This window comes from Lodderomyces beijingensis (genome assembly GCF_963989305.1).
Source record: "Lodderomyces beijingensis strain CBS 14171 genome assembly, chromosome: 2".
Lineage (NCBI taxonomy): Eukaryota > Fungi > Ascomycota > Pichiomycetes > Serinales > Debaryomycetaceae > Lodderomyces > Lodderomyces beijingensis.
Window position 1 is genome coordinate 292,894 of NC_089971.1, and position 22,328 is coordinate 315,221.

Below are 22,328 nucleotides of genomic sequence, written 5' to 3' on the forward strand. Positions count from 1 at the left end.
CAATTTTCAACGGCGTTTCATAAAAAGAATTGCAAATCTGATCCCCTTGATATCTGTATTCTCAAAGTTGGCTAGTAGTAAACGACCTTAATGCTCATAGTGAATTGTCGGGTAAAAATATAAGCGACACGACCCAATTTACGACACTGAAAAGCTCACGCTCACACTCACCCGCTCTTTCTCCGTCTCCCTCCCGCTTTCATAAACCCACCGATTTCAGCAAAACAAGTCCGGAGCTTGAACCTCTCAACTTCCACCTGGACAGCAACCCCAATAAGCCCCCATGCATTCTTCCATTGAATCGACTGTAAGAAATTGAAAAGATCACGTTTGCCCTTCTAACCGCTCCAGCCTCCATCCTTTCTTACTTTTTTTTTTTTTTTTGGTTTTATCTATATATATATTTGGCAAAGATATATAAAAGCTGTGCCGATTGACCCAAGTGCAAACCCGCTGTTTCTCTTGTTCAATTCCAACTTCCCACCCCCACACCCTTGCTTCCGTTGAAGGTAGCACCGTTTTGCATTACATCAAACCACATCGACTGGAGATTGCCGCACATACGAAGCAACTACAACTGAGCTCCCATTTGCACAAGTGATGAGCAGCAAGTCTATCAAATCCCCGAAAAGGAGTGGGTTCCTAACTAAACTAATTGGCAAAAAGGGCAGTCGAAGTCGAAGTTCTTCATTAGTTCAGTCTTCAGACACTTCCAATGGATCGCTATCCCCAGCAAAGGGCAATGGGCTCCACAAGATCCCATCTTCCGACTCTGGCGCGGCGGTGGGCCGCCGCGGCAGGGATCCTTCAGTGGGGTTGGCCGGAGATAACGACTCGTTCTTGTACGACGACGACGAAGATGCTTCCGAAGGCTATGAGTCGGATTTCTCTCTGAGCAACTCCTTGGGCAGAATAGCTTCGACGTCAACTAGAAAAGGGCGAGCTCGTGCCGGCACTTTTGACAATCACCGAGCCGATGAAAAAGTGGTGTTTCCGAGAGCTGACGAGAATATGTTGAACTCGGATTTGGACACCTTGCATTTAGGTGATGATCAGGACCCGCCGTGGGTGGGATTGACTTATGAGTCGTTCTTAACTCCGAAATACATCAAATTGTCCAAACGCAACAAGCAGAGTCCCAAGGTTATCAACAATCTATTTTTAGCACAGGAGTTGAATGTCGATAATGGAGACGGAAAAAGGTCGGTTCGAAGCAGCGTTGAAGAGCTCGAGAGGGGGTCGTATGAGGCCGATAACGCTGGTTTTGAAGATACTTCAACTATCGGCATGACCAAGGAAATATTTGTCATGAAGTTTAGCAGAGACGGGAAATATTTAGCGGCGGCGGGTCGAGACGCGGTTATCCGGATCTGGAAAGTGATTTCTTCGCCGTTGGGCAGACTCGAGTATAATCAGCAGGAAAAGGAAGCAGGTACGCCTGAGAGAAGTAGTAAAAGTGACACTGTGTTTGACTCGGCGCCGGTTTTCCATCGCACGCCAATTGAGCTTCGTGGCCATAGCAGGAGCATATTGTCGCTTGCATGGAGCAAGAACAATTTCCTCATCTCAGGCAGTATGGACAAGACGGCCAAATTATGGCACGTGGATAGACCAGATTGCTTGCAAACTTTCCAGCACGAGGATTTCGTCACTGCTGTGGAATTCCACCCCTTGGATGATCGGTTCTTCTTGAGTGGCTCCTTGGATAACGAAGTTCGTCTTTGGTCGGTGTTGGAAAAGTCCGTATCCTACTGGCGCAACTTGGGGGAAGACGTTCTTATAACGGCGTTGAGTTTCACTCCCGATGGACTCTACTGCGTTGTTGGAGGCTTCAATGGCTCTCTTTTTGTATTGGAGACAAAGGGGCTCCATATAGTCAACCGAGTCGAGATCAAGCAACGTTCGCTCGTGCCTCGATTCCATGACCGAAGCGGCAACAAGATCACGGGGATTGAAGTGTTTGAAAATCCCGCGCACGGCATCTCAGACCAGCCGGGTCCCAACCTCGATAAATGGACTGTTTTGATCACCACCAACGACTCGAAAGTTCGAATGGTGAGCACCGACAGAAAGAAGCTCATTACTCGATTCAAGGGCTATGTCAATAACTCATCTTCGATCGCGGCAGCGATCAACTATGACCACAAGTACGTCATTGCGGGATCCGAAGATCACTATTGTTATGTCTGGGAGAACAACAACAGCATCATCAATAACAAGCTCAGGCAGTCCGTGAAGGAATTTGTTGTTGACGGAAAGCAGCACATGAATGATTTCAGCAGCAAGCACGAAAAATACTCCAAGTTGTTCCAAGCTAATAAATTTCTTCTGAAGTTGTTTGACACAGAGGATGATCTGAAGCATGATTTCATCGCGAATGAAAACAATAGCTACACGGCGTTCCACGCCCACCATTCCAAGTGCAATGTCGGTATCTTTGCTCCACAATCGACCATGAACTTATTAGCATTATCTGACGATCTAATTTACGACTTGAAAAAGCGGGGTGAAGCCTGCAAGATGGATCCGACAAAATGCTGCTGCTCTAGCAGTAGAGATAACCACCATCACCACAACAACAACAGCTGCAGCAACCATACTCACGAAAATGAAGTCACTAATGGTGACATCATTGTCACCACTGACCAGTATGGACTAGTCAGAGTTTTCAGACAGGACTGCGCCAGTCCCTACAGGAAACAATTTATCGAGTTCTACAAGAAATGCCGCAACCAAGCTGGCGACACTTTGTCCCCATCAGACACAGTTAGAACCAACACCCGTACACTTAGAAGAGGCGCATCGGTGCAGGACCGCCAGAGCCCAACTCGCGGCGACTCTGGACGACGGATCAAAGATGTCTTGTCTTCCCAAATTGGTGGCCATGGTCAAGCGAACGGCGTTGCTCTTGGTTCGCGCCCTATTGAGAGGTCGCTCTCTCCGCAATCATCAAAGTTTAGTCTGATCCCAGCGAGCTCCACGTTAGCCTCGAGCCAAAACTACACTTATGGTTCGGGAAAGTCGAATATTTTTGACCAGCCAGTGATTCAAATCAACGACGAGGATGAAGCAGATCACCTTCAGCATCATCAACACCAACACCAGCACCATCAGAGTCTAAATCATCAGAATCTATACTTTCAGAATCAGAATCAAGGTCAAGGTCAGGGTAAAATCTATAGAAACCGGAATTCGAGTGAGACCACCTTGAATGCCGTGCCTAATGAACACGCAAAAACAATCGATTCTAGACAGGAAACATTCCCCATCATGGATAATCCGAACTCAATACCCAAACAGAATGTACCGCAGATTGTATTACCTAGTGAGGAACAACCTGGAGCTGTCGATTCACCACCGGCTCAAAACAACGGCGCATCTTCTTTGCCGCACGCAATCCAAACTACTCATAGCAATGGCTCCCACTCGCGACTTGGCCAAGTGCCAATACACCCAAGTCATTGAAAAATTTTGCATCTTTTGACACACATGACGGGGAAAAGAAAAAAACAAACAAAGAAAAAGATAAAAAGGAAAAATTTATATTTATGTTATACACTTTTACTTCTTGCGGTTAATGATTATTTCTTATAGTACAAATATACAAACATTTTATACACATTCTTGAGACTGAAACATGATAGTTTTTTATTTTATCTTTTTTTTTTTTGGTTTTTTGAGGAGGATGATTTTTCTTTATTCTTCCTTCTAACCTGACCAGAATTGATATTCTTTTGGCTTGGTGTAACTCACCGGCAAGTCATCGCTTTCGCCGTTGGCGTCGTCGCCGGTATGGGCAGTAGATGCAGCATCGTCATCAACTTCCATATCAGCGGAGCTCGAGCTCGGGTCATTTTGATCAGCATCGTGCAACTTGACAGGTCTCAATAAGTCAGATAGTATATCGCTCAAATCGGGCCTTTCCTGTTTCAATTTCTGGATTTTATGATACTGCGCCCACCTTTCCATTAGATTAAGCTTGCGTTCTTTTGTTAGTTGGTTTTGAACCGCGATCAAATCCGCTTGTAGCTCATCGATGGTTTCTAGTTTCAACTGGACTTTTTCCACCGTCATTTCGATAATTTGATTGATCAAGTTTGTTTGTTCACTGTGTGATTTCTGAGCATTTTCTTTAGCGTTGGACGCGAGTAAATCTTTTCCATCTTTGGACTTTATCAATTTGGAAACTATTTCCTCGATGAGGTTAGCTCGCTCTTCGGCCGAACTGCCCTGTGGTTCTTCCTTGATCAATTTCGTCAAAAATCGGTCTTCAATTGGTAATTGTATAAATTTTTTCAAGCACTCTTCCTTTGACTTTGTGGCTACATGCTCACTGATTTTGTTCCATTGGTTATTGGTGTTGACATTGATGTTGCCTGAAGCTGCTGAAGGAGCCTCGTGTGTCGCAAACATCTCGATACCTTCAAGAAGCAACAACACCTCTTGCTCAGTCCACTCGTGGGCGCTTTCCGAGTTTCTCAATTCTACGAAATCGCTGCAACTGAAATTCAGCGGGAATAAACCTTGATCGTAGCAGATGGCACATAATATACTGGCATTGTTGATTGTGGAATTAGGGTTATAAGTGTATGACTTGATCTTTAAGTTGTGATACCTCACTTCGGTTGTATCCTTGCCGCAAATGCTGCATGCATAGTGAACCGAGTTGTTGGCTTTGAAATCGAGTCTTTTTTCCCCGGTTTCATAAACGTTTCTCTTCACTTCCACGTTTAATTGCAAAGGGTCATTTTCATCGGGTTTCTCCTTTCCATTCATTTTTTCCTCGTTTGGTGTGGCCAGGGCAGTAGCAGCAGCACCATCGGCAGCACCACCGGCAGCACCACCGACATCAGAACCTTCTAGTTTGAGTGATTGTTCAGATTTATAGGAAACAGTGGCATTTTCCGGTATATAAGGGGTCAACCCTTCAGGCGCATCCAACGTGATTTGAAAATGTCCCGTGTATTGTGGTCCCACAATCACAGATTTGGTCTTTGGATCAATCTGGTAGTTGATCAACCCCCATTTCTCCAAAAATTGGTGTATTCTGATGATGATGGTGACATCGCCGGCCAAGTTTCTTCTTACCGATGTGATGGTCAAATACTCCTTCGGGTTGAGCCTAAAAGTGTTGACCAAGAAATCTCGGATATACTTGTAGCCATTGGGGTTCTTGTAGACTGTTTCATCGTTGAAGAAATCAGGGAAGGACTTCTTTTCAATTGGATGGATCTTGCTCAAATCAAACCATTTGGCAAAAGATGGTATTATGACGTGGGCGGTCTGCTCAGCTAGATATGTCTTGACTCTTTCCTGAAACTCCCTTTGGAGCTTTTCTGCATCTAGCAAATCGGGCTTCTTTTCCGGCTCTGCCTCTTGCCCTGTCTCCTGTCCTTTCTCTGCCTCTTTCTCTGCCTCTTGCTCCGCCTCTGTCTCTGTTTGCTCCTTCACGTCGGGCTTGTCTGTCGCATCGTCAACACCAGGTTGTACGGATGCATCCGGAGCCTCCGTGGCTGTGTGCGCTCCATCCTTTTCAGTGCTGTCACCATTTAAAGACATATTCCACCCCTAGATCTGATTTTGCTTTTTTTTTTTTTTTTATTTCCCACAACGTGTGTCCCTTTTTCCGTATAGATAGTTCTGATGTACCGATGTTTTGAGAGTCACAACAAGTCGGTGTTTTGTTGAAAGTCTGGAAAAAAAAAAGGGCTTTTTTTTCCGCTGGTTGGTGATCAACGGTACACGACCTTGCACGTGCCACGCTACCAACTGTGGTATTTTTTTATATCAACATTTTTGGCAACCAAAATACAACCATCCATATAATTAAAGGGAGAGACGCGTCTGGGGAGGCAACCAACCCAACCATACACTTCCAATTTCGCTAAATCATGGTTAGACGGCTGACGAGGAATGTCACCAAGCGCATTCTTTATAATGTGTCCAGTGACTCGGAGTCTGAGGACGGAGAGGAAGATTTCGACGAGTATTTGGACCAGAACAAGGAAAATGTGCCTGAGCCAAACCACCAAGGGCCACCCTCGAAAGCAGCCAAGAGGAGGAAAGTTTCGGAAGCTGGTGCGTCTGGAAACAGAGCAATCAATGGACTGAAAAGTCAGCAGAAGAACAGGAAAACTACTAACCAAATAAAAACGAAAGAGAAGGGGAAAGGGAAAACTAAAGCTCAGTCTCCTGAGTTGGAGGCGGATTGGGAGGAAAACTATCTATACCGAGCGCTTGCAAGCCCCGACATCAACTTGGCTGATCTCGCTTTGGACTGGATCGAGTCCTACGAGGAGGAAAACGCACTTGACCCCACAAACTTGGCGAGCTTCACCGCGTTGATCAATCTTGTTTTGCGGTGCTGTGGCTCCTACCATTTATTCCAGCCGCATGACCTTCTCAATTTGGAGAGCGCCAGTGAGACGATTGAAGAAGCTATCTTGGCTTTTCAGCGTCAAAAATCGCACAAGTTTCCATTCAAATTGATTGCGGTATTCAAAAAGAATACCCTCGAGTTTTTCAAACAATTGTTGGAGATTGGCCATGAAAAGGGCATCTTGCTGTCTGCACAAGACTCCGAGGTTGACGACTCGCACGCGTCGAGGTTTATGAACTACCTTGTCACCTGGATCACTAAAATGACAGAGTCCTCGGTGAGATCTATGAGATTGACAAGCACCGAGATTTCACTTTACATCTTGATCGAGCTATGCAAGATCAACTCATCAACGGAAAAGAACCATGAAAGATCCAAGAAACAGTTGAATAGACTAACTAATACGAACACGGCCAAGTACAGGGCACTTGAGGCGACTGCAAACAGTCACAATGCTCAACTCAAGGCAATGATTGAATATTTCGATGACATTTCAAACGTGGTGATTGCTAAAAGATACAAGGACATTGACCCTCAGATTAGGCTAATAGTGTTGAAACATTTGCACGAGGCAATGATTTCCAATCCAGCTTATTTTTGTCAAAGCTCATTTCTTAGATACTTTGGGTGGATGCTTGCGGACCCGAACAACCAAATAAGAGCAGAAGTCACGAGAGGTTTATCGAAATTGTATCGCCTCACTTCTTTTGAAACTTCAGAAGTGAGGCAGGGCGTGCGTCAATTTGCTTCGAAATTTCAGTCGCAACTCATCATCATGGCTGACGTGGATTCCGACAAGCAAGTCAAAGCCAATTGTCTTGCCATTTTAACGGAAATGCATGTGCATGGTTTTATAGAAAAAGACTCTATTGAAAAAGTGCTCCAGCTTTTTCCATTCGGGACAAACCAAGAAAGTAATTCTAAAATTGACAAGGAGTATGCAAGATTTGTTCAAATGGCAGGAGAATTGCAATTACAAGGCTTGTTGGAACAAAACCAACTACTCTTTGATGATTATAATTTCAAAGCAGGAGAAGGAGGAACCAACTTGGCTGAGTTGTTGCCGATTAAATCCTTGGCACAAACTTTGACAGTGGTTTGTGACAAGCCGTTGGAAGAAACTTTTGCAAATCCTTTAATGACGGCCAAATATTGCAAAGATTTGAGTCTAATGATTTGGTACTTGTTACTTGATATTGATCTGATAGATGTTACCAAAAAAGGCACCGAGGAAGTGCAGAGTAACGAAATCTTGCCCGTTGATGTGGACAAGTTTAAACTGTTGATCTCATTGACCGAGAAAGAGCAACTTTGCATTTTAAAATTCATTCATGGCATCAGCAAAAGCTTTCCAACGGGAAAAACTTCAAAAGATGCTGATGACGAGATTAATTCTGTAATCACCAACTTTATTGGCGATTTACCAAAATTGCAAGCTTTTTGCACAAAGTCAAATGATAGATTTAAAATTTTCTTAAACATGTGGACAGACTTGATTGACGGAAAGCGGAACAATTCAGTTTTCAATTTTTATATTCAGTTGGATAAAATCAACGAGTACGAGGAAATGACGAAAGTTGTAATGCAGTATTATCGAGAATTCGACGTGGTTGACGAGTTTAATGTTTTTTTTAAGAAATTGTTTAGTCTGAGTGGACTTACCACTCGAGTCAAAGGTGATATTCAAGACGTGCTACATGATCTTGTTGAAGGCGCCGTTGTGTTTTTGAGAGACAACGAGTTGACTCGCGAGTTTGAAAAAGACGATGGTGATGACGATGATGGAGTAGCTGAAGATGGCGTTTCCGAGCAGAAACATATTATCAACAAGATGCGAGACATTTCGTTGATTGCCAAAAAGATTAAACAAATCGGAGACCACGTCAATATTTCCAATTTAGATAACATCTTTGACTTGTTGTTCAACATTAGCGGTAAGCTTTTGTCGAAATTGAACCTAGCCGTGGTATTGCAGGATTGGAAGCACAATTTCATTCTACAATTGCCCACATTTACTGTTGCCATTTCGAATATATTGGATTTGGTGTTGATAATTGCATCTTGGAAATTTGAAAAATTGATTGATATTCCAGAAAGCGAACAAGGACACGTTAGCATCGAATTGGAATTTGATTGTTTTCCCGAGATTGTGAAATCAATGATAAGATTAACCACTGAGTGCTTGTTTCAGTTGGAAATGCTCGACCTAAAGTCGAAGTTGATGACACGATATGCCGACTTGATCACTTCATTCAAGTTGTTTTATTTGAAATTCAAAGATGTCAACAATTTCAAAGAGTTTAAGCCATTCTTTTCCCGAAATAAGGAGTTGACTCAAATCAGTGCAAGTTTCCAGTATGATGAGTTGTTGGAGTTGTTTTTAGCTAAAGAGATTAATCTTGCCAATATTTTATCTGTTGAATTAGATAGACAAGCTGATGAAGGTGTGCACTACGATGACTTTATTGACAATGTTGAAATGAAGGAAGATGATTTCAATGTGAATATGACAACAGCTTTTTCCGATAGTGAATTTGAATCTGACTGTGAAAGCGTTGATGAGAATTCTCAGACTCAAAGACGGCGAGAGAGGGACCAGTTGATATTGGAAGCCAAAAGAGCTCAATTTAAAAATGACGTGTTGTGGAAGGTTGAACAGGATTTTTCAATCTATGCTATAAAGTTGATTGCGTTGTTTAATTTGCAAATGGTGAAGGAGGAAATCTATGACAGAATCAGATTGAATAGTGATAAATTGGGTGACATTTTCAAACAAATTGTGGAGCAACAGGATGCCAAATTGGCCAAAATAAGAGAGCAGTCTGCTCAACTTGCCGCTGAGGCAGAGGCTAGAACAGCATCAATTATTGCAAATAATGCTAGTGGTAATAATTCAGATCCAACAACTGCAAATGAGAATCTATCTGTTGAGTTGAATTTTGAACCAGATACCACTATGATTGAGGCTACTGGAGATGTCATTGTCGAAGAACCAGCTGAGCCAGAGAAAGAGGCCAACGGAAAAGGTCAAGGTAGTGCAGAACCACAGTCAGAGTCAGAGTCATAGGAGACAAGGTGGTGATGGGAGACCCAAGAACAGAGAATAAAGAAATGAGGCTCTGTAATGTAGAAGGAGTTAACAAAGAATTTTGCACATTCCAACTTTTGAACAAGTTGAAAAAAAGAGTGGGAATCTTGAGCTTTGTAGCAAGTAACAAACGTCTGTTTCTCTCCTTATAAAGCGTTTGGATTCGCAGTAATATTTGCCAATGAGAGCCCTAACTTTCTCGAATCATTGACGTTGGTACACTTGCATGGAGATGAGTCGAGTGATGAATGGTGATTGAGGCTGCCAGTTTGCAAGCGTTGCATAAGGTCGTGCAACTGTGTATGCACTAATCTGGCCTGCTGTTTTGGGCAAGCCAAGAAATTCAGAAAATCCTATTCCGTAGAGGTCTTTGTGGAATTGCCGAAGTACGGAGTTATCACTCGCCAGACACGAGACGGAGAGCAGGAAGAGGGCCAGGGCAGGGCATGAGTGGAAGGTGTTGATTGAACCAAGTGCTTGACGAGTCAACGGGCAGGGGAAATGACTGACAGAACGTGTGTTTTTTTTAAGTAAAGCCACCATGAAAGGCACGGCTGAACAAAGAACAATCACCAGCGAGATCAGAAACGTGGCTTTGATGATCTCTTAAAGAGAAAGCTGAGGGGGGTTGTGGGGTGGTTGTAGCTACACACTTTACGCTTCAATACGCGAAAAACAAAAAAAAAACCAGCCAATGAGACAAGATCGAAGTGCCAGCTTTTTGGTGATAGTGATAGGGTTTAATTGATTTGTCAAATTCAAGTCAGTGTAGTAGTAGCAGTAGAAGAAGTGTTAGCTTTATTGCACGAATTGTAGGCTCTCCTGCCTCCCCTTCATCTCCATCCCATGGTGTACGGGCTGCAGATCCTTGCGCATACACTTGAAGCCTCGTTATATCTTGTTGAACTGCGAGTATACTCACTGCTGAAAGACGTGTAACTAAACCGGAGGGTGCATAATCTGATTAGATCAATCTGATAGCATTAATTTCTCCTGGGGCCATCTCGTCCTGACAAGAAAAAAAATTTTCTTTGGGGGGAGGGGGGACGAAATTCGGTGAGAGATCGACCTAAAAGTTTATCTGTCCGCTAGCACACCGCCAGATAGCTGTAAGCTTCAGAAGAACCACTCACTCACGACTCGTTCAATACTTCACCATCTCTTAGTTCACAATCCATTGCTTCAAGTGCCAATGCCATCAATGGTTGAAAAACACTTCAACTGGCGAAGAACTGCCAATCAAGTATGAAATGAAGCACTAAAATCTTCACCACATAAAACACAGATAATGCCGGATGGATATATTATTTCACACGATGCAAATACAATAGACACCACTAATTTTATGCACTCATCAGTTGAGCCCTGAGGCGACACATACACACACACACCACCCACTTTACATCTTCAGCATATGACATAAGTCCGCCACATCCACCACATCGAATCGAACCAGCCTGAGCTCAAGGGGCCTAGAAAAAATTATATCACGGCAAAGGGACATTACTGGTAGAGACTGAGATTGGCGTTTTTTTTTTTTTTTGCCCGTTGAAATTGTTGCAGCTTCTCTCATTAGCGACCATGGTAAATGATGCACTCGTCGTCCAACCAATGGCATCCACAACCTTAACAACTCACCCTCCCCCCTCCTGTCCAAATCTACGCCAATGGGAAAAGTTGCGTAAACCATATTCTACCCACAAGCATGGGATTTTCCCTTCAACCAAAGCATAAAAAATTTTATCTGAAAAAAAAAAAAATAAAACTTTCACTGCAAAGTTTAGTTTGTTGTTGTACCAGTTGAACAACGGATAGACGGTGCTTCTCGATGCCGCCGCTCTCCGTCTTTTACGTCCAATTAAACAATTAAACAATTAAACAATTAATGCTACATGCTACAGCTTGTTTTTTTTTCAAATGTCCTTGGGGCTATTAGACCGTCAGATAGAAACATGTATCCCTAAAGATATATATATATAAAGCTCCTCTTGATAGCCTCAGTTTTTGGTTTTTTTTTTTTTCGGACTCTTCTGTCTTCAAAAGAGTTTTCACTTTTCACTTTACTTTCCACTACCCCTCAACAGACTCACTACCCCCTTGCTGCCTCCAAGCAACAGGCTCCATCAAAAACAGACCGATCTTGCGCCAAAAGAAGCTGCTGAGTAGGAAGAAATCTCCACTAGCAAAAAGCCAAGCCTTATACCGGTGAAGAATATAAAATTATAAGAAAAAAAAAACAAAAAAAGAGTTTATCCGGCTCAAGTATCTCCATTTTCTTGTCGTACAAACCATGGTCAACGTCTTCAACGTGCAAATCTTCTTCGTCGTCTTTAGAGAGAGTTTAGAAGCGGTGATTGTGGTGTCGGTGCTTCTTGCCTTTTTGAAGCAAGGTTTAGGCACGTCGCACGGCGACGTCCAGCATGACCCCAAGGTCTACAAAAAGCTCAAGCGGCAAGTTTGGCTCGGCTCGATCTTGGGAGTTGTCGTTTGTTTAATCATTGGCTGCGCGTTTATTGGTGCCTTTTATGGCTTAGGTAAGGATATCTGGTCGCAATCTGAGGACTTGTGGGAAGGTATATTTTGTATTATTGCCACGGTGCTTATTTCCTTGATGGGGATCCCCATGTTGCGTATCAACAAGATGAAGGAGAAGTGGAGAGTCAAACTTGCCCAGGCCTTGATCAAGAAACCAAGCAACAAGATGGAAAGGTTCAAACTCGGCCAATTTGCCAAGCGCTATGCCTTGTTCATCTTGCCCTTCATCACCTGTTTAAGAGAAGGATTGGAAGCAGTGGTGTTTGTCGGTGGTGTCGGTTTGAACGAGCCCGCCACCTCGTTCCCCATCCCCGTGATTGTCGGCTTGATTGCCGGTATTTTGGTGGGGACATTGCTCTACTACTTTGGCTCCAACATGTCGATGCAGATTTTCTTGATCATCTCCACCTGTATGCTTTATTTAATTGCCGCTGGCTTGTTCTCGCGTGGTATCTGGTACTTTGAAACTTACAAATACAACCAGGCCACCGGTGGAGACGCCTCGGAAAACGGCTCCGGTCCAGGAACTTACGACATTGCAAAATCGGTGTGGCACGTCAATTGCTGCAACCCGGAAACCGATAACGGTTGGGATATCTTCAACGCGCTTTTCGGCTGGCAAAACTCGGCCACTTATGGCTCAGTCATTGGCTACAACGTCTACTGGATCGCAGTGATTGCCACGTTGATGTTGATGTTGTACGAGGAGAAACACGGCCACTTGCCTTTGCTCAAGGGCATCACCCTCAGATCATTGAATCCAATGTACCATATCAAGGGTAAGAAAAAACACGAATTGAGCGAGAAAGAAAAGCGCGAGTTGTTTAAACAAGTCAAGCAACAGGGCTTTGGCGCTGGTGCCGTCAAGGAACAACAAGAAATACATGAACTCGATGATGCAGCTTCAAACAAATTGATGAATGGTTCAGAGAAGCCTATTGTTCACTAAAAGAAAAAAAAGAGGCTTTACAGTTTCATTGCTGGGACAATCGAATACAGGTTTGATTCAAGGTGCCCCTCTCCAAAATTCGCACACACACACACACATATATGAAGATTAGGGGAAGGGTATTTTTTGAAATCAGATCCAGTTTCAAGCTCTCGACTGGCAATCTACATTCATCACTTTACATTATTCTTCAACTTTAGTATTGGTTTTTTTTTTTTTTATTATTATTCTTATTATCATCCTCATCACAATTTTTTCTGTTTGTTTGTTTAGGGGGTTAATCAGAGGTCTAATATTTAAATGAGGGAGGGCATTTATTCATCTCATTGAGCAAGACAAGTACACATATTTCGACACAGTTTCATCAGTGTTGCTTAGGTTGTTGTTGTTTTTTATATGCTTGATAATATTTTTCTAATAGACACAATTTTAAAGGGCTACAGTGGATTGAGCGATTTCGCAATTGCTTCTATAGAAAAAATATAGAAGATGCTCCTTTTATAATCACCAGACCTCAAGCATCTAGGCTCTACTTCATTTTCTTCTTGTAGTCAGCAAAGGACAACTTCTTGACCGGCTTTGGCTTCACATGTGCACTGACCGTGTCAGATTTGGGTGTCGTGTGAAGGGTGCTTGCGTCTTCTGCTTTTGAAATCGAGCTTTGTCGGCTGGTGCTATCGCGATGGAATATACTTCCCCCAGCATTGAGATCGGAAGTGTTGGTTTTATCATTCAACACATTGTCATGTAGATCAGCGGCCTTCTCTGGGTTGTTGGACTCTAGTGCAACCAAAGTTTCGTTCAACTCGGCCTCTATCTTGGCTTTGAGTTCAGGAACAATAGGTATAGGGATAAACTCGGCGTTTTCGTCTGCTACTTTCACATCGTGGCTTTCCTCTTGGTAGTTTTTTGACAAGGGCGTCATCATTGCATATTTCTCGTTCCTGACTTGCATTAGTAGCTCCTGCTTGTAGGGATGCTTGAATAATCCCGCTGGTTTTGCATCCATTTCCTCTTCGGCAACTTCTGTGACATCAGTTACATTATTATTGTTATTGCTATTGTTGTTTTCCTTCTCCACGCTCGGCTTTCTCGAAAGCAACTTTGCCTGCAAGTCCACGTTTCGTTGCTTCATTCTCTCATCCCAGCTAACGTATTTTTTGGCAGGCCGAGGCAAGACCAACTCATCTTTTGATTTACTCAAGTTGATATTGCTGATACTCGACGCTTTCCTAGTAGACCTCATCAAGTAACTAGTCGCCTTTTTGATTTTGAAAATGGCACAATTGTTGAAATTCGAGTTTGTCGAGCACCCACACTCTACAAAATGCAAGATATTGTCTACATAGGTGATCAATGCAGATTTTTCCTCGTTGGTCAAGTTTTCAAACTTCTCCAGGCTGTTGTTCTCGTACAATTTCAAAATAGGGTGTTGAGTGTCCCAGTCCCAGGGGAGCCTCAATTCTTCGTCTGCATGTTCTGCCTTCAACACAATCGGTCGTGACGTCACAACGATGAATTTAAATCTGCTCTGTTCCGGTATATAAACAGTCTGGATTTCGCAATTCACCGAGGACAAGCACGACTTGCGTATAAAACGACTTTCATTTCCAACAAACCGCGAGTCCAAAACCAAGTCTATTGATTTCTCCTTGCCTGGTATCGTCGTCTTCAACACCTTGGGCTTGGTCGTGCCCCACAAAGAGTATTGATTCACTTTGTCGCGGCAGTAGTCCCTAAACAACCCAATCTCGCCAAGGTATTCAATTATAGGGGTGTTTTCTGGAATAACTAGCGACTCGTCAGTGGTGGTGATGAACAACGACAATTTTGAAATCCCGTTAAACTTGTGCTTTAAATTATCCGTGTATGGCTTCACCTCAATCTTGGTCTTGTTGAAATTCTTCTTCTTCATCGACTTGTTGTGGTCTTCCAAGTATTTTTGGTACCTGGGCCGAACGAGTTTGCTGAACCTGGTGGACTTAAACTGACTTAGCGACATGATCTCAACATCCTTGAATCGTTTCTTTGCCTGGTCTGATTTGGGCAACTCGATGAAAGCATTGTTGAGATCAACCCCGGCGTTGATTATTGTCGCCTTGACAAACTTTGTCTTGTAGTCATTCTCCTTCAAGTTGTAATAGTTTGCTTGGTAAGCCTCGGCAGTGACACCGTCTTCTAATAGTTCGTTTGTCTTGTTTGGTACTTCCTCCGTTTCCTGTTTCAGTTCTGGAGACTGTGGAAGGTTGTTGCTGTTATTGTTGTTATTATTGTTATTGTTGTTGTTGCTGCCGCCGCCGCCGCTGCCTACCGCGGTTTTCACCACAAGTTTTTCATCTGTTTTCCTCTTTTTTTCTCCCTTCTCTGAGCTCAGCAGCTTTCTTTTGTTGTTAGGAAGAGGAGGAGGAGGAATACTAGGTGGACTCTCCTGAGCCGGCTTTGGAGACTGCAGTTTTTGTTTTGCCTGGTTTCTTGACTCAACTTCCCTCTCCTCTTGTTCAACCCGTTCGCTTTCTAGTCGTCTCACAGTCTTTTCTCTTGCCGCCTGGGAGTCGAATCTACCCCATTTCTCTTGATCGCAATAGTAGCACTTGTATTCATCCTCAGGCACTTCGTCTCCATTTTCATATCCCATGCAAACACAATGCTGCCAACGGAAGCAGATATCACACTGGATGGTGAAACCGTCGTCATCTTCAATGCCACAAATACATCCAATCAATCCCGAATCTGGGTCTACCTGATAACTGGATAGAGGAGGGGCTTCAAACTTTACCACTTTGACTTTCAGATTGAGGGTTGTCTCTTTGAAAGCCTCATGCCTGACATTGCTTTTTTCCTCCTCCGCGGTAGCTTGCTTAGGTGACACTGATGTCACCTTTGGTTCTGCTGATACTGATGGTACAGATGGCTCTGCTGACACCGCTTGCAGTACTACATCTTGCGAAGCGGTTGGAATTTCTGTCTTGGAGACAGTAACAGAAGCAGGAGCTGACAGCGTAGATTTTAGTGGGAACGGTATATCTGCTGCCGCCGTTAATGCGGCAGCGGCAATGACCGCATTATTCGTATCCCTCTCCCTGGTTCTGATATCAATACCTCTCTCGTATCTTGTTGCTGGCGATAAAGGGTTCTTTAGTTGCACCTTTGAGACATAAGGGTCCAGCGTTGAGCGGCTTCGCTCGTGGGTCTTTTTGAAGGTGTTTGCTTTGGTTGCAGGAGGTGACACCGTCTTTCGGGAAGTTTGCGCAGTAGCAGAAGGCGCCGGCGGCTGTGACGGCATTGATGACACTGACAGCACTGACGGCGTGGGCACTGACGGCGTGGGAGTGTTGTCTTCTGGTTTCTGAGGTTCGGGCGTGTTCATTAATTTATTGATGGAGCTTTTGCGAGGAGCCTTTTTGAGAGTCTTTGGCTTTGTTTCGTTTGGATGGACGACTTGTTTTTGATGTTGTTGTTGAACTGAACTTGCAACCGTGTCCACTGTGTGTGTAATGAAAGTAGGCGCTGGGTTGTAAATGTCCGGCATCAGCGTGCGCAAATCACGACGGTTACTGAAAATGCCAGGAGTTATTGGTGCGGATGTGGGCTGTGGCTTGAATGATGGCATTTGTTGCGTTTCTGGTGGTACATGTGGGTGTGCTGACAGTGGAGCTTGCGGCGCTTGTTGGACTTGTTGGACTTGTTGGACTTGTTGGACTTGCGAAGGACCATAAAACTGAGGAGACGAGTGCTGCGGTAGTTGTTGAGCTTGGGGCACAAGTGGTATTTGCAACGGCTGTTGATTTCCTCCATGCAAAGCCGGTTGCGGTTGCGGCTGCCGTTGCGATTTCGTTTGCAGTTGCACCTGTTGTTCCAAGGTAGAAGGAGGCGAATGAACAGCCTCCTTGGGCGAGCCCTGGTTCAGCTGCTGTCGGGCTGCTGCATTTGCAAACATTAGTAGCGTCGACGCATCCTGGAGTAGTTGGTCTTCGTCCCTATTTGCCATCGCACTTGAACGAAATTGATATGATTGATATTGGTATCACAATTTCAAGAGAAAAACTGGCACAATGGTTTATCAAATTGAACTAATCAATTTCTTCAAAAGTGGCGTAAATATATATAAGTACTCCTTGATTTGGTTATTCAAAAGAAAAGTAGAAGCCACGAAAGCAGTAAAAGGGGATATAGGTCGATGAAAACGAGTCCTGAGGATCCTATAGTGATGTTTGTTTTTTTTCTAAAGGGTATTTAGCTTTAATGTTTGGGAATTTTTGTCTCGTATAAAGCGGACTGGCTTTTCTCTCACTGCAACAAATAAAAAAAAAAATTAGTGCTATAGCGGGTCAGATCCGAACAGGTGAACTTTGGTTGTCGTTTTTTATTTTCATCCTCGTATATGAGGTAGAGTGGATCTTTGTTCATTGTGGGAATCTCCTACTCCACACTTGATCAAAGTTTACCGTGACTACAGAAGTTTAGCCTTGAGGTAGAGTGGATCCTTTTTCATTGTGGGAATTTCCTACTCCACACTTGATCAAAGTTTACAGTGACTACAGAAGTTTAGCCTTGAGGCGGTGAATGGCCATTGAGCCTCTAGTGGGGGCTCTGTTGCTCGAGCTGCTTTGTCAGAGATCTCCACTATCTTGAAGAAAAGCCGCCTGGATTTCCCATAATCCTTCAACGAAATATCTCGATGCCTAAGGTTTATTCTATTTACATTACACTCATCAAGTCTCTCTACACATACATGCTCCAACGTTCCAAAGAAAGAATACACATACACACACACACCTCATCTGGTCAACTTCATCCAACTTTATACGCAGGAAAATCCTCTTTTCCACTCGTATCAATTTGACAGCGACCCCAGTCCTTCCTTGCTGTGTTTTAGTTTCTCCAAATACTCTAGCTCTTTCTTCAAAGTATCCATGGCGTAGTAGATCTTACTCTGTAAATAAAACGAATTGCCTTGTTCTTTCGAGTTGATCTCGAATAGGTAGTTGTATTTCTCCTCAATCTTATCCAAGGACAATTCATTCTTTTCCAAATTCAAGATTTTCAACGACTCTTCGGTCGATATACCTCCTGCAGATGCTGCCTTTGCCGGGCCTCCCGATGCTGCAGTAGCAGCCGACGCCTTGGCGGCTTGTTTGTAGGCTTCTGTAAACGCCTTGCCAAACACGGAAGCACCAGTGAAGATGACGTTTACTAATAGTCTATGAGCCATGACTTGTTCCTGTTCTTGTTCTTGTGCTGTCCTCCAGTGTTTGTTAGCCTCGTTGGTAAATTTGCAGCAACTCGCTTTCTTCTTCCCTAGGAGAAAGGATAACACTTGAAGTATTTGAGTATATATGAGTAGTGGGTGTATTAACGGCACGCCTTCACCCACCGTAAACTGTGTGACCAAAGCGTTTAGGAGAATAAATTTTGATCTCCACCTGATAGAAATTGAGGATGACACGTCCCTGGGCACTCGCACTCGCACTTACGATATCTCGTTTTTTTTTTCACTGTCAGTGATGGAGATGTGTTATAGTTGACGATGAGCTGAAAGAGCTGGAGAGTTGAGCAAGTGATGGGTCAAGAGGTTTACTTTTAACAAGAAAAAAATGTAGCACCATGCTTTCATCTGAATATTCATTGCATTCCTCCAAAAAAAAAAAGTTGGAGGTGCTAAAATACCAGAACTTTCAATCACGAAATCACATGTAAATGCCGTTATCTCATCTAAAAGGCCGAAACGAAGTATTGGTTGTAACCGAATTGTTAGTAAGGTCAACCAAAATACTTAGCTATTGGGTTGTGTTTAAAGATTTGAACAAGCAGTAGAAGTAAACATATATGGATAAATACTGTCTAACTTGAACAAAAAAGCCTTTATGGATATATAGTATGTTATAATATATTAGATATAGAATAACCACTACTGATGATTGAAGAGCTAAAAATCAAGATGGAAGTTTTTTTTGCAAAAAAAACTGGGGGGTCTCGCCATCCTTATATACTTCTGAAGCGTACTGCATATAAACCCACGCGAAGTGAGAAGCGAGGACAGAAGAAAGAAAGGAAAAAAAAACTATTCTGTGCGGCAGTGAGAGAAAAGACGGCAAAAGGGTGTCAAAACAGGGTGTTTTTAAGAATACAAATTGTATTTTCAAAAAACATAATCAGACAACCTTACAAAAGCCCCATATAAAGATTACTCAGATTTCAATTCTGATTAGAACAAGAGCAAGACCGAGGGATGAGGATATGTTTGGTCTTTTTTTGAAATATGGTGGCTTTAGCGATTTGGAATCGTCACCTCGCCCGGCTCTCTCGCTCTCTCAGGAGAGTGTAGGAAACAGAGAGAGAGATCAAAACAGCGATTTGTACACGACCGTCACGGAGAAATCAAATTTTGCAGTCGCTACGCTGCAATAGGGAGAGAGTAAAACCGGCGACTTCTTTCATGCATTTGCTTCAAGGAAATGTCTGGAAATTGCCCTGGTTTGGAAGACCTCCGACAAATTTACACTCAAACGGTCTAGGAGAGTAAGCTTTCCTCTTCCCCCCTCCTCACCCGCTGAGTTTGTTGAGAGAGACAGACAGAATTAGAGAGACGTCGCCTTTTGGAGCCTAGTTTTCGAACAATTTCCTAAATCTTGAAGGCCGAAAAAGAACCGGAGTGGGAGAGGAGGGCGTATGTGTATGTATTATAAGTGGAAGATCGAATGACATAAATTTGCGTCGATCGTTATTTATCAGTAACGAGTGTTGAGCAGTGGGCAGTGAGCGGTGGAGTAGTGGCGGTAGTTACAACGGGACAAAAAATGCGAAATCTACCCGTAGTGGTGTGGCAGTAAGAACCAAGTAGTGAGCACTAACTAACTTTACATAAGAGAGTAGTAACACACATTTTGATAAAAATGTCTCAGTTGTGTACCCTCTCCACCCTACCCCAACAATCACGTCTTCTAATTGTAATTTTCCTTTGACAACATCCTTTGTTGCCACTAGTAACTTCAACGTCATCCTAGGTTGTTGAAAGAAGGAAAGATAGAAAGAGCATAAGAAAATAGGAAAATGTCATCTGGTGAAGAATGTGAAGTGGAGTTTGAATATGATATGGAAGGTGACGCATCGTCCATGTCATTTGAATCAGACCCTAGTCCCGATGATATATTTGACACCAACGAACCAATAGACACACCAAACTCAAGAGTCTATACCGACTCGACAAATACTGGCTACAACGGCACTTTGTACAAGACTTGGACTTTAGAGAAGTTTGTCGAAAACACATCCTTGCAAGCATTAAAGAAACTTGAAAATGTCCAGCTAGGTGGCTGTTCGGAAGATGACTTGCTCATCATGTTGCAAGTTAAAAAGTGGCAACTGGATCAGGTCTTGGACGCATATTTTGAAGACAAGGAGCGATTTCTAAAGCAGTGTGGTTTGCCAACCACGGGTCGGTCGAATAATAAATTCCGAGTGGCAACAGATTTCCTGTGCTTCATATGCTGCGAGGACTATTCAAGCACGCAAGTTTACTCGACAACTTGCGGCCACGAGTATTGCATCGAATGCTATTGTCATTATATTCTGAGCGAGGTCAGTAATGGCCGCCTCATAACTTGCATGGAACCATCGTGTACTTTCACCATTCCACATAAAGATGTTGCCAAGATTGCATCATGGAAGAACAATTCGAATTCGAATTTGAATTTGAATTTGAATTTGAGTCTGAACCTGAACCTGAGCCTAAATTTGATTTCAAGGAACCTAGTGACGACAGAGCGGTGCAATCTCAAGGAGAATCCACTCATAATTGCCAATGCAAGACAAATTGTCAATTCGAAGAATGTTTACAAATGGTGTCCAGCTACCGATTGTCGCAGCTTTACTGAACTTATTACAGCCAATTCATTGCTATCGTTCAACAACAGCAGCAACAGCAACAGCACCAGCATTACTAGTAGCAGCAATATTAATCGAGATGACATCTCGCTTGTTCCCATAGTTGGATGTGCTGAGCAACACGAATTTTGCTTCCAGTGCAACTATGAAAACCATTTACCGTGTCCTTGTTGGATTGTTAAAAAGTGGATCAAGAAGTGTGCCGATGACTCTGAAACCGCAAATTGGATCGATGCCAATACCCACAGTTGTCCCAAATGCCACACCTCGATTGAAAAAAATGGAGGCTGCAATCACATGACGTGTCGAAAATGCCATAATGAATTTTGCTGGATTTGCCTCGGGGACTGGGCTAGCCATTCAAACAACTACTCGTGTAATCGATATAAAGACGAGCGGGCTGAAGATGAACGAAGGAAAAACAAGAGCAGAGCTACTTTGGAGAGATATTTGCATTTTTATAAAAGATATTCTATTCACGAGTCATCCATGAATGGAGATCAGAAAACATTGAAGAAAATTGACGATGTTACGAAATTGTATATGGAAGATCGGAGAACGAGAGGTGAGCATAATTTATCATGGAATGATATTCAATTCTTACCCGATGCAATGAGGGCTTTGCAAAACGGAAGGAAAACTTTGAAATGGACCTATTGCTTTGCATTTTATCTACACAAACTGAACTTTGCCGAAATTTTCGAAACCAATCAGGATTTCCTAAACAAGACCGTTGAGGATTTGTCGGAGGTTTTTGAAGAAATCATTGCTATCGACAAAGCCCATGAAGTTGGCAGAATACTAGAGAGGAAATTCAAAATTATAGCTTTGGGCGAATTGGTCAAATCGAGAAGAAGAACTTTGATTAAAAGTGCTGAAGAGAATCTCGTTGGGAAGCTTCTTAAATTTGATGATGATATATAAACTAATGGTTGAGGCGGGGGGGCGAAATATACTTGTAAGTAAAAGAAAAGAAAAAAAAATAAAACAAAAAAGTATCCAAATAGAAAAAGAATTGATAGTGTAAAGGTCCCGTGAGTGCCTATCTGGTGTGTCGCAGTATTCACGACACTGTGTTTACGACGCAGCTAGCACGACACAGAGCAGTAGCATAGTAAAGAAAATAGCACTGCTGATAATCTACAGTTAATGTGAAGGCGGTAGCGCTCCTGCATTTTCATTTGTAGATAAACAAGCGCTGCTCACCTTTGTGTAGCATCCTTCAATTGCTGCTGCTGCTTTTTTTTTTCCTTCGTTAATTATGCAGGTCACGTGAAGATAACAAGCATTTAACCTCTGCGACTTTACACATCCCCTTCTTTTAACAATAAGGCAGCACTGCTCGGCATGCACAGCAAGTAGCTATGCAATCTGGTGGTTTGTAGGTCCCGTCTGTCATTTCTGAAACAGAAAGAGATAGAGAGAGGGAACAGTTGGTGATAGATTGCGAGAGAGAGAGAGAGAAAGAGAGAAAGAGAAAGAGAGGGAGGCGA

At 43.1% G+C, this 22,328-nt stretch overlaps 7 protein-coding genes across 7 annotated transcripts; 4 read left to right on the top strand and 3 right to left on the bottom strand. All coding sequences in view use genetic code 12, as the record gives it.

Annotated features, from left to right (window-relative positions):
* Nucleotides 1-600: 600 nt before the first annotated feature.
* On the top strand, nt 601-3,465 carry LODBEIA_P12980 (uncharacterized protein; the record flags this gene model as incomplete). Its single annotated transcript, XM_066971170.1, has 1 exon — nt 601-3,465. The coding sequence occupies one exon, from the start codon at nt 601-603 to the stop codon at nt 3,463-3,465; it is 2,865 nt and encodes a 954-aa protein (XP_066828236.1).
* Nucleotides 3,466-3,708: 243 nt separating this feature from the next.
* Nucleotides 3,709-5,559, bottom strand: LODBEIA_P12990 (uncharacterized protein; the record flags this gene model as incomplete). Its single annotated transcript, XM_066971171.1, has 1 exon — nt 3,709-5,559. The coding sequence occupies one exon, from the start codon at nt 5,557-5,559 to the stop codon at nt 3,709-3,711; it is 1,851 nt and encodes a 616-aa protein (XP_066828237.1).
* Nucleotides 5,560-5,891: 332 nt separating this feature from the next.
* On the top strand, nt 5,892-9,446 carry LODBEIA_P13000 (uncharacterized protein; the record flags this gene model as incomplete). The annotated part of the gene is made up of 1 exon (XM_066971174.1): nt 5,892-9,446. The coding sequence occupies one exon, from the start codon at nt 5,892-5,894 to the stop codon at nt 9,444-9,446; it is 3,555 nt and encodes a 1,184-aa protein (XP_066828238.1).
* A 2,311-nt stretch (nt 9,447-11,757) lies between these two features.
* LODBEIA_P13010 (uncharacterized protein) lies at nt 11,758-12,951 on the top strand (the record flags this gene model as incomplete). Its single annotated transcript, XM_066971175.1, has 1 exon — nt 11,758-12,951. The coding sequence occupies one exon, from the start codon at nt 11,758-11,760 to the stop codon at nt 12,949-12,951; it is 1,194 nt and encodes a 397-aa protein (XP_066828239.1).
* A 529-nt stretch (nt 12,952-13,480) lies between these two features.
* On the bottom strand, nt 13,481-16,939 carry LODBEIA_P13020 (uncharacterized protein; the record flags this gene model as incomplete). The annotated part of the gene is made up of 1 exon (XM_066971176.1): nt 13,481-16,939. One exon carries the CDS (start codon nt 16,937-16,939, stop codon nt 13,481-13,483), a length of 3,459 nt encoding a protein of 1,152 aa, XP_066828240.1.
* Nucleotides 16,940-17,785: 846 nt separating this feature from the next.
* LODBEIA_P13030 (uncharacterized protein) lies at nt 17,786-18,163 on the bottom strand (the record flags this gene model as incomplete). Its single annotated transcript, XM_066971177.1, has 1 exon — nt 17,786-18,163. One exon carries the CDS (start codon nt 18,161-18,163, stop codon nt 17,786-17,788), a length of 378 nt encoding a protein of 125 aa, XP_066828241.1.
* Nucleotides 18,164-20,001: 1,838 nt separating this feature from the next.
* LODBEIA_P13040 (uncharacterized protein) lies at nt 20,002-21,759 on the top strand (the record flags this gene model as incomplete). Its single annotated transcript, XM_066971178.1, has 1 exon — nt 20,002-21,759. One exon carries the CDS (start codon nt 20,002-20,004, stop codon nt 21,757-21,759), a length of 1,758 nt encoding a protein of 585 aa, XP_066828242.1.
* Nucleotides 21,760-22,328: the final 569 nt, after the last annotated feature.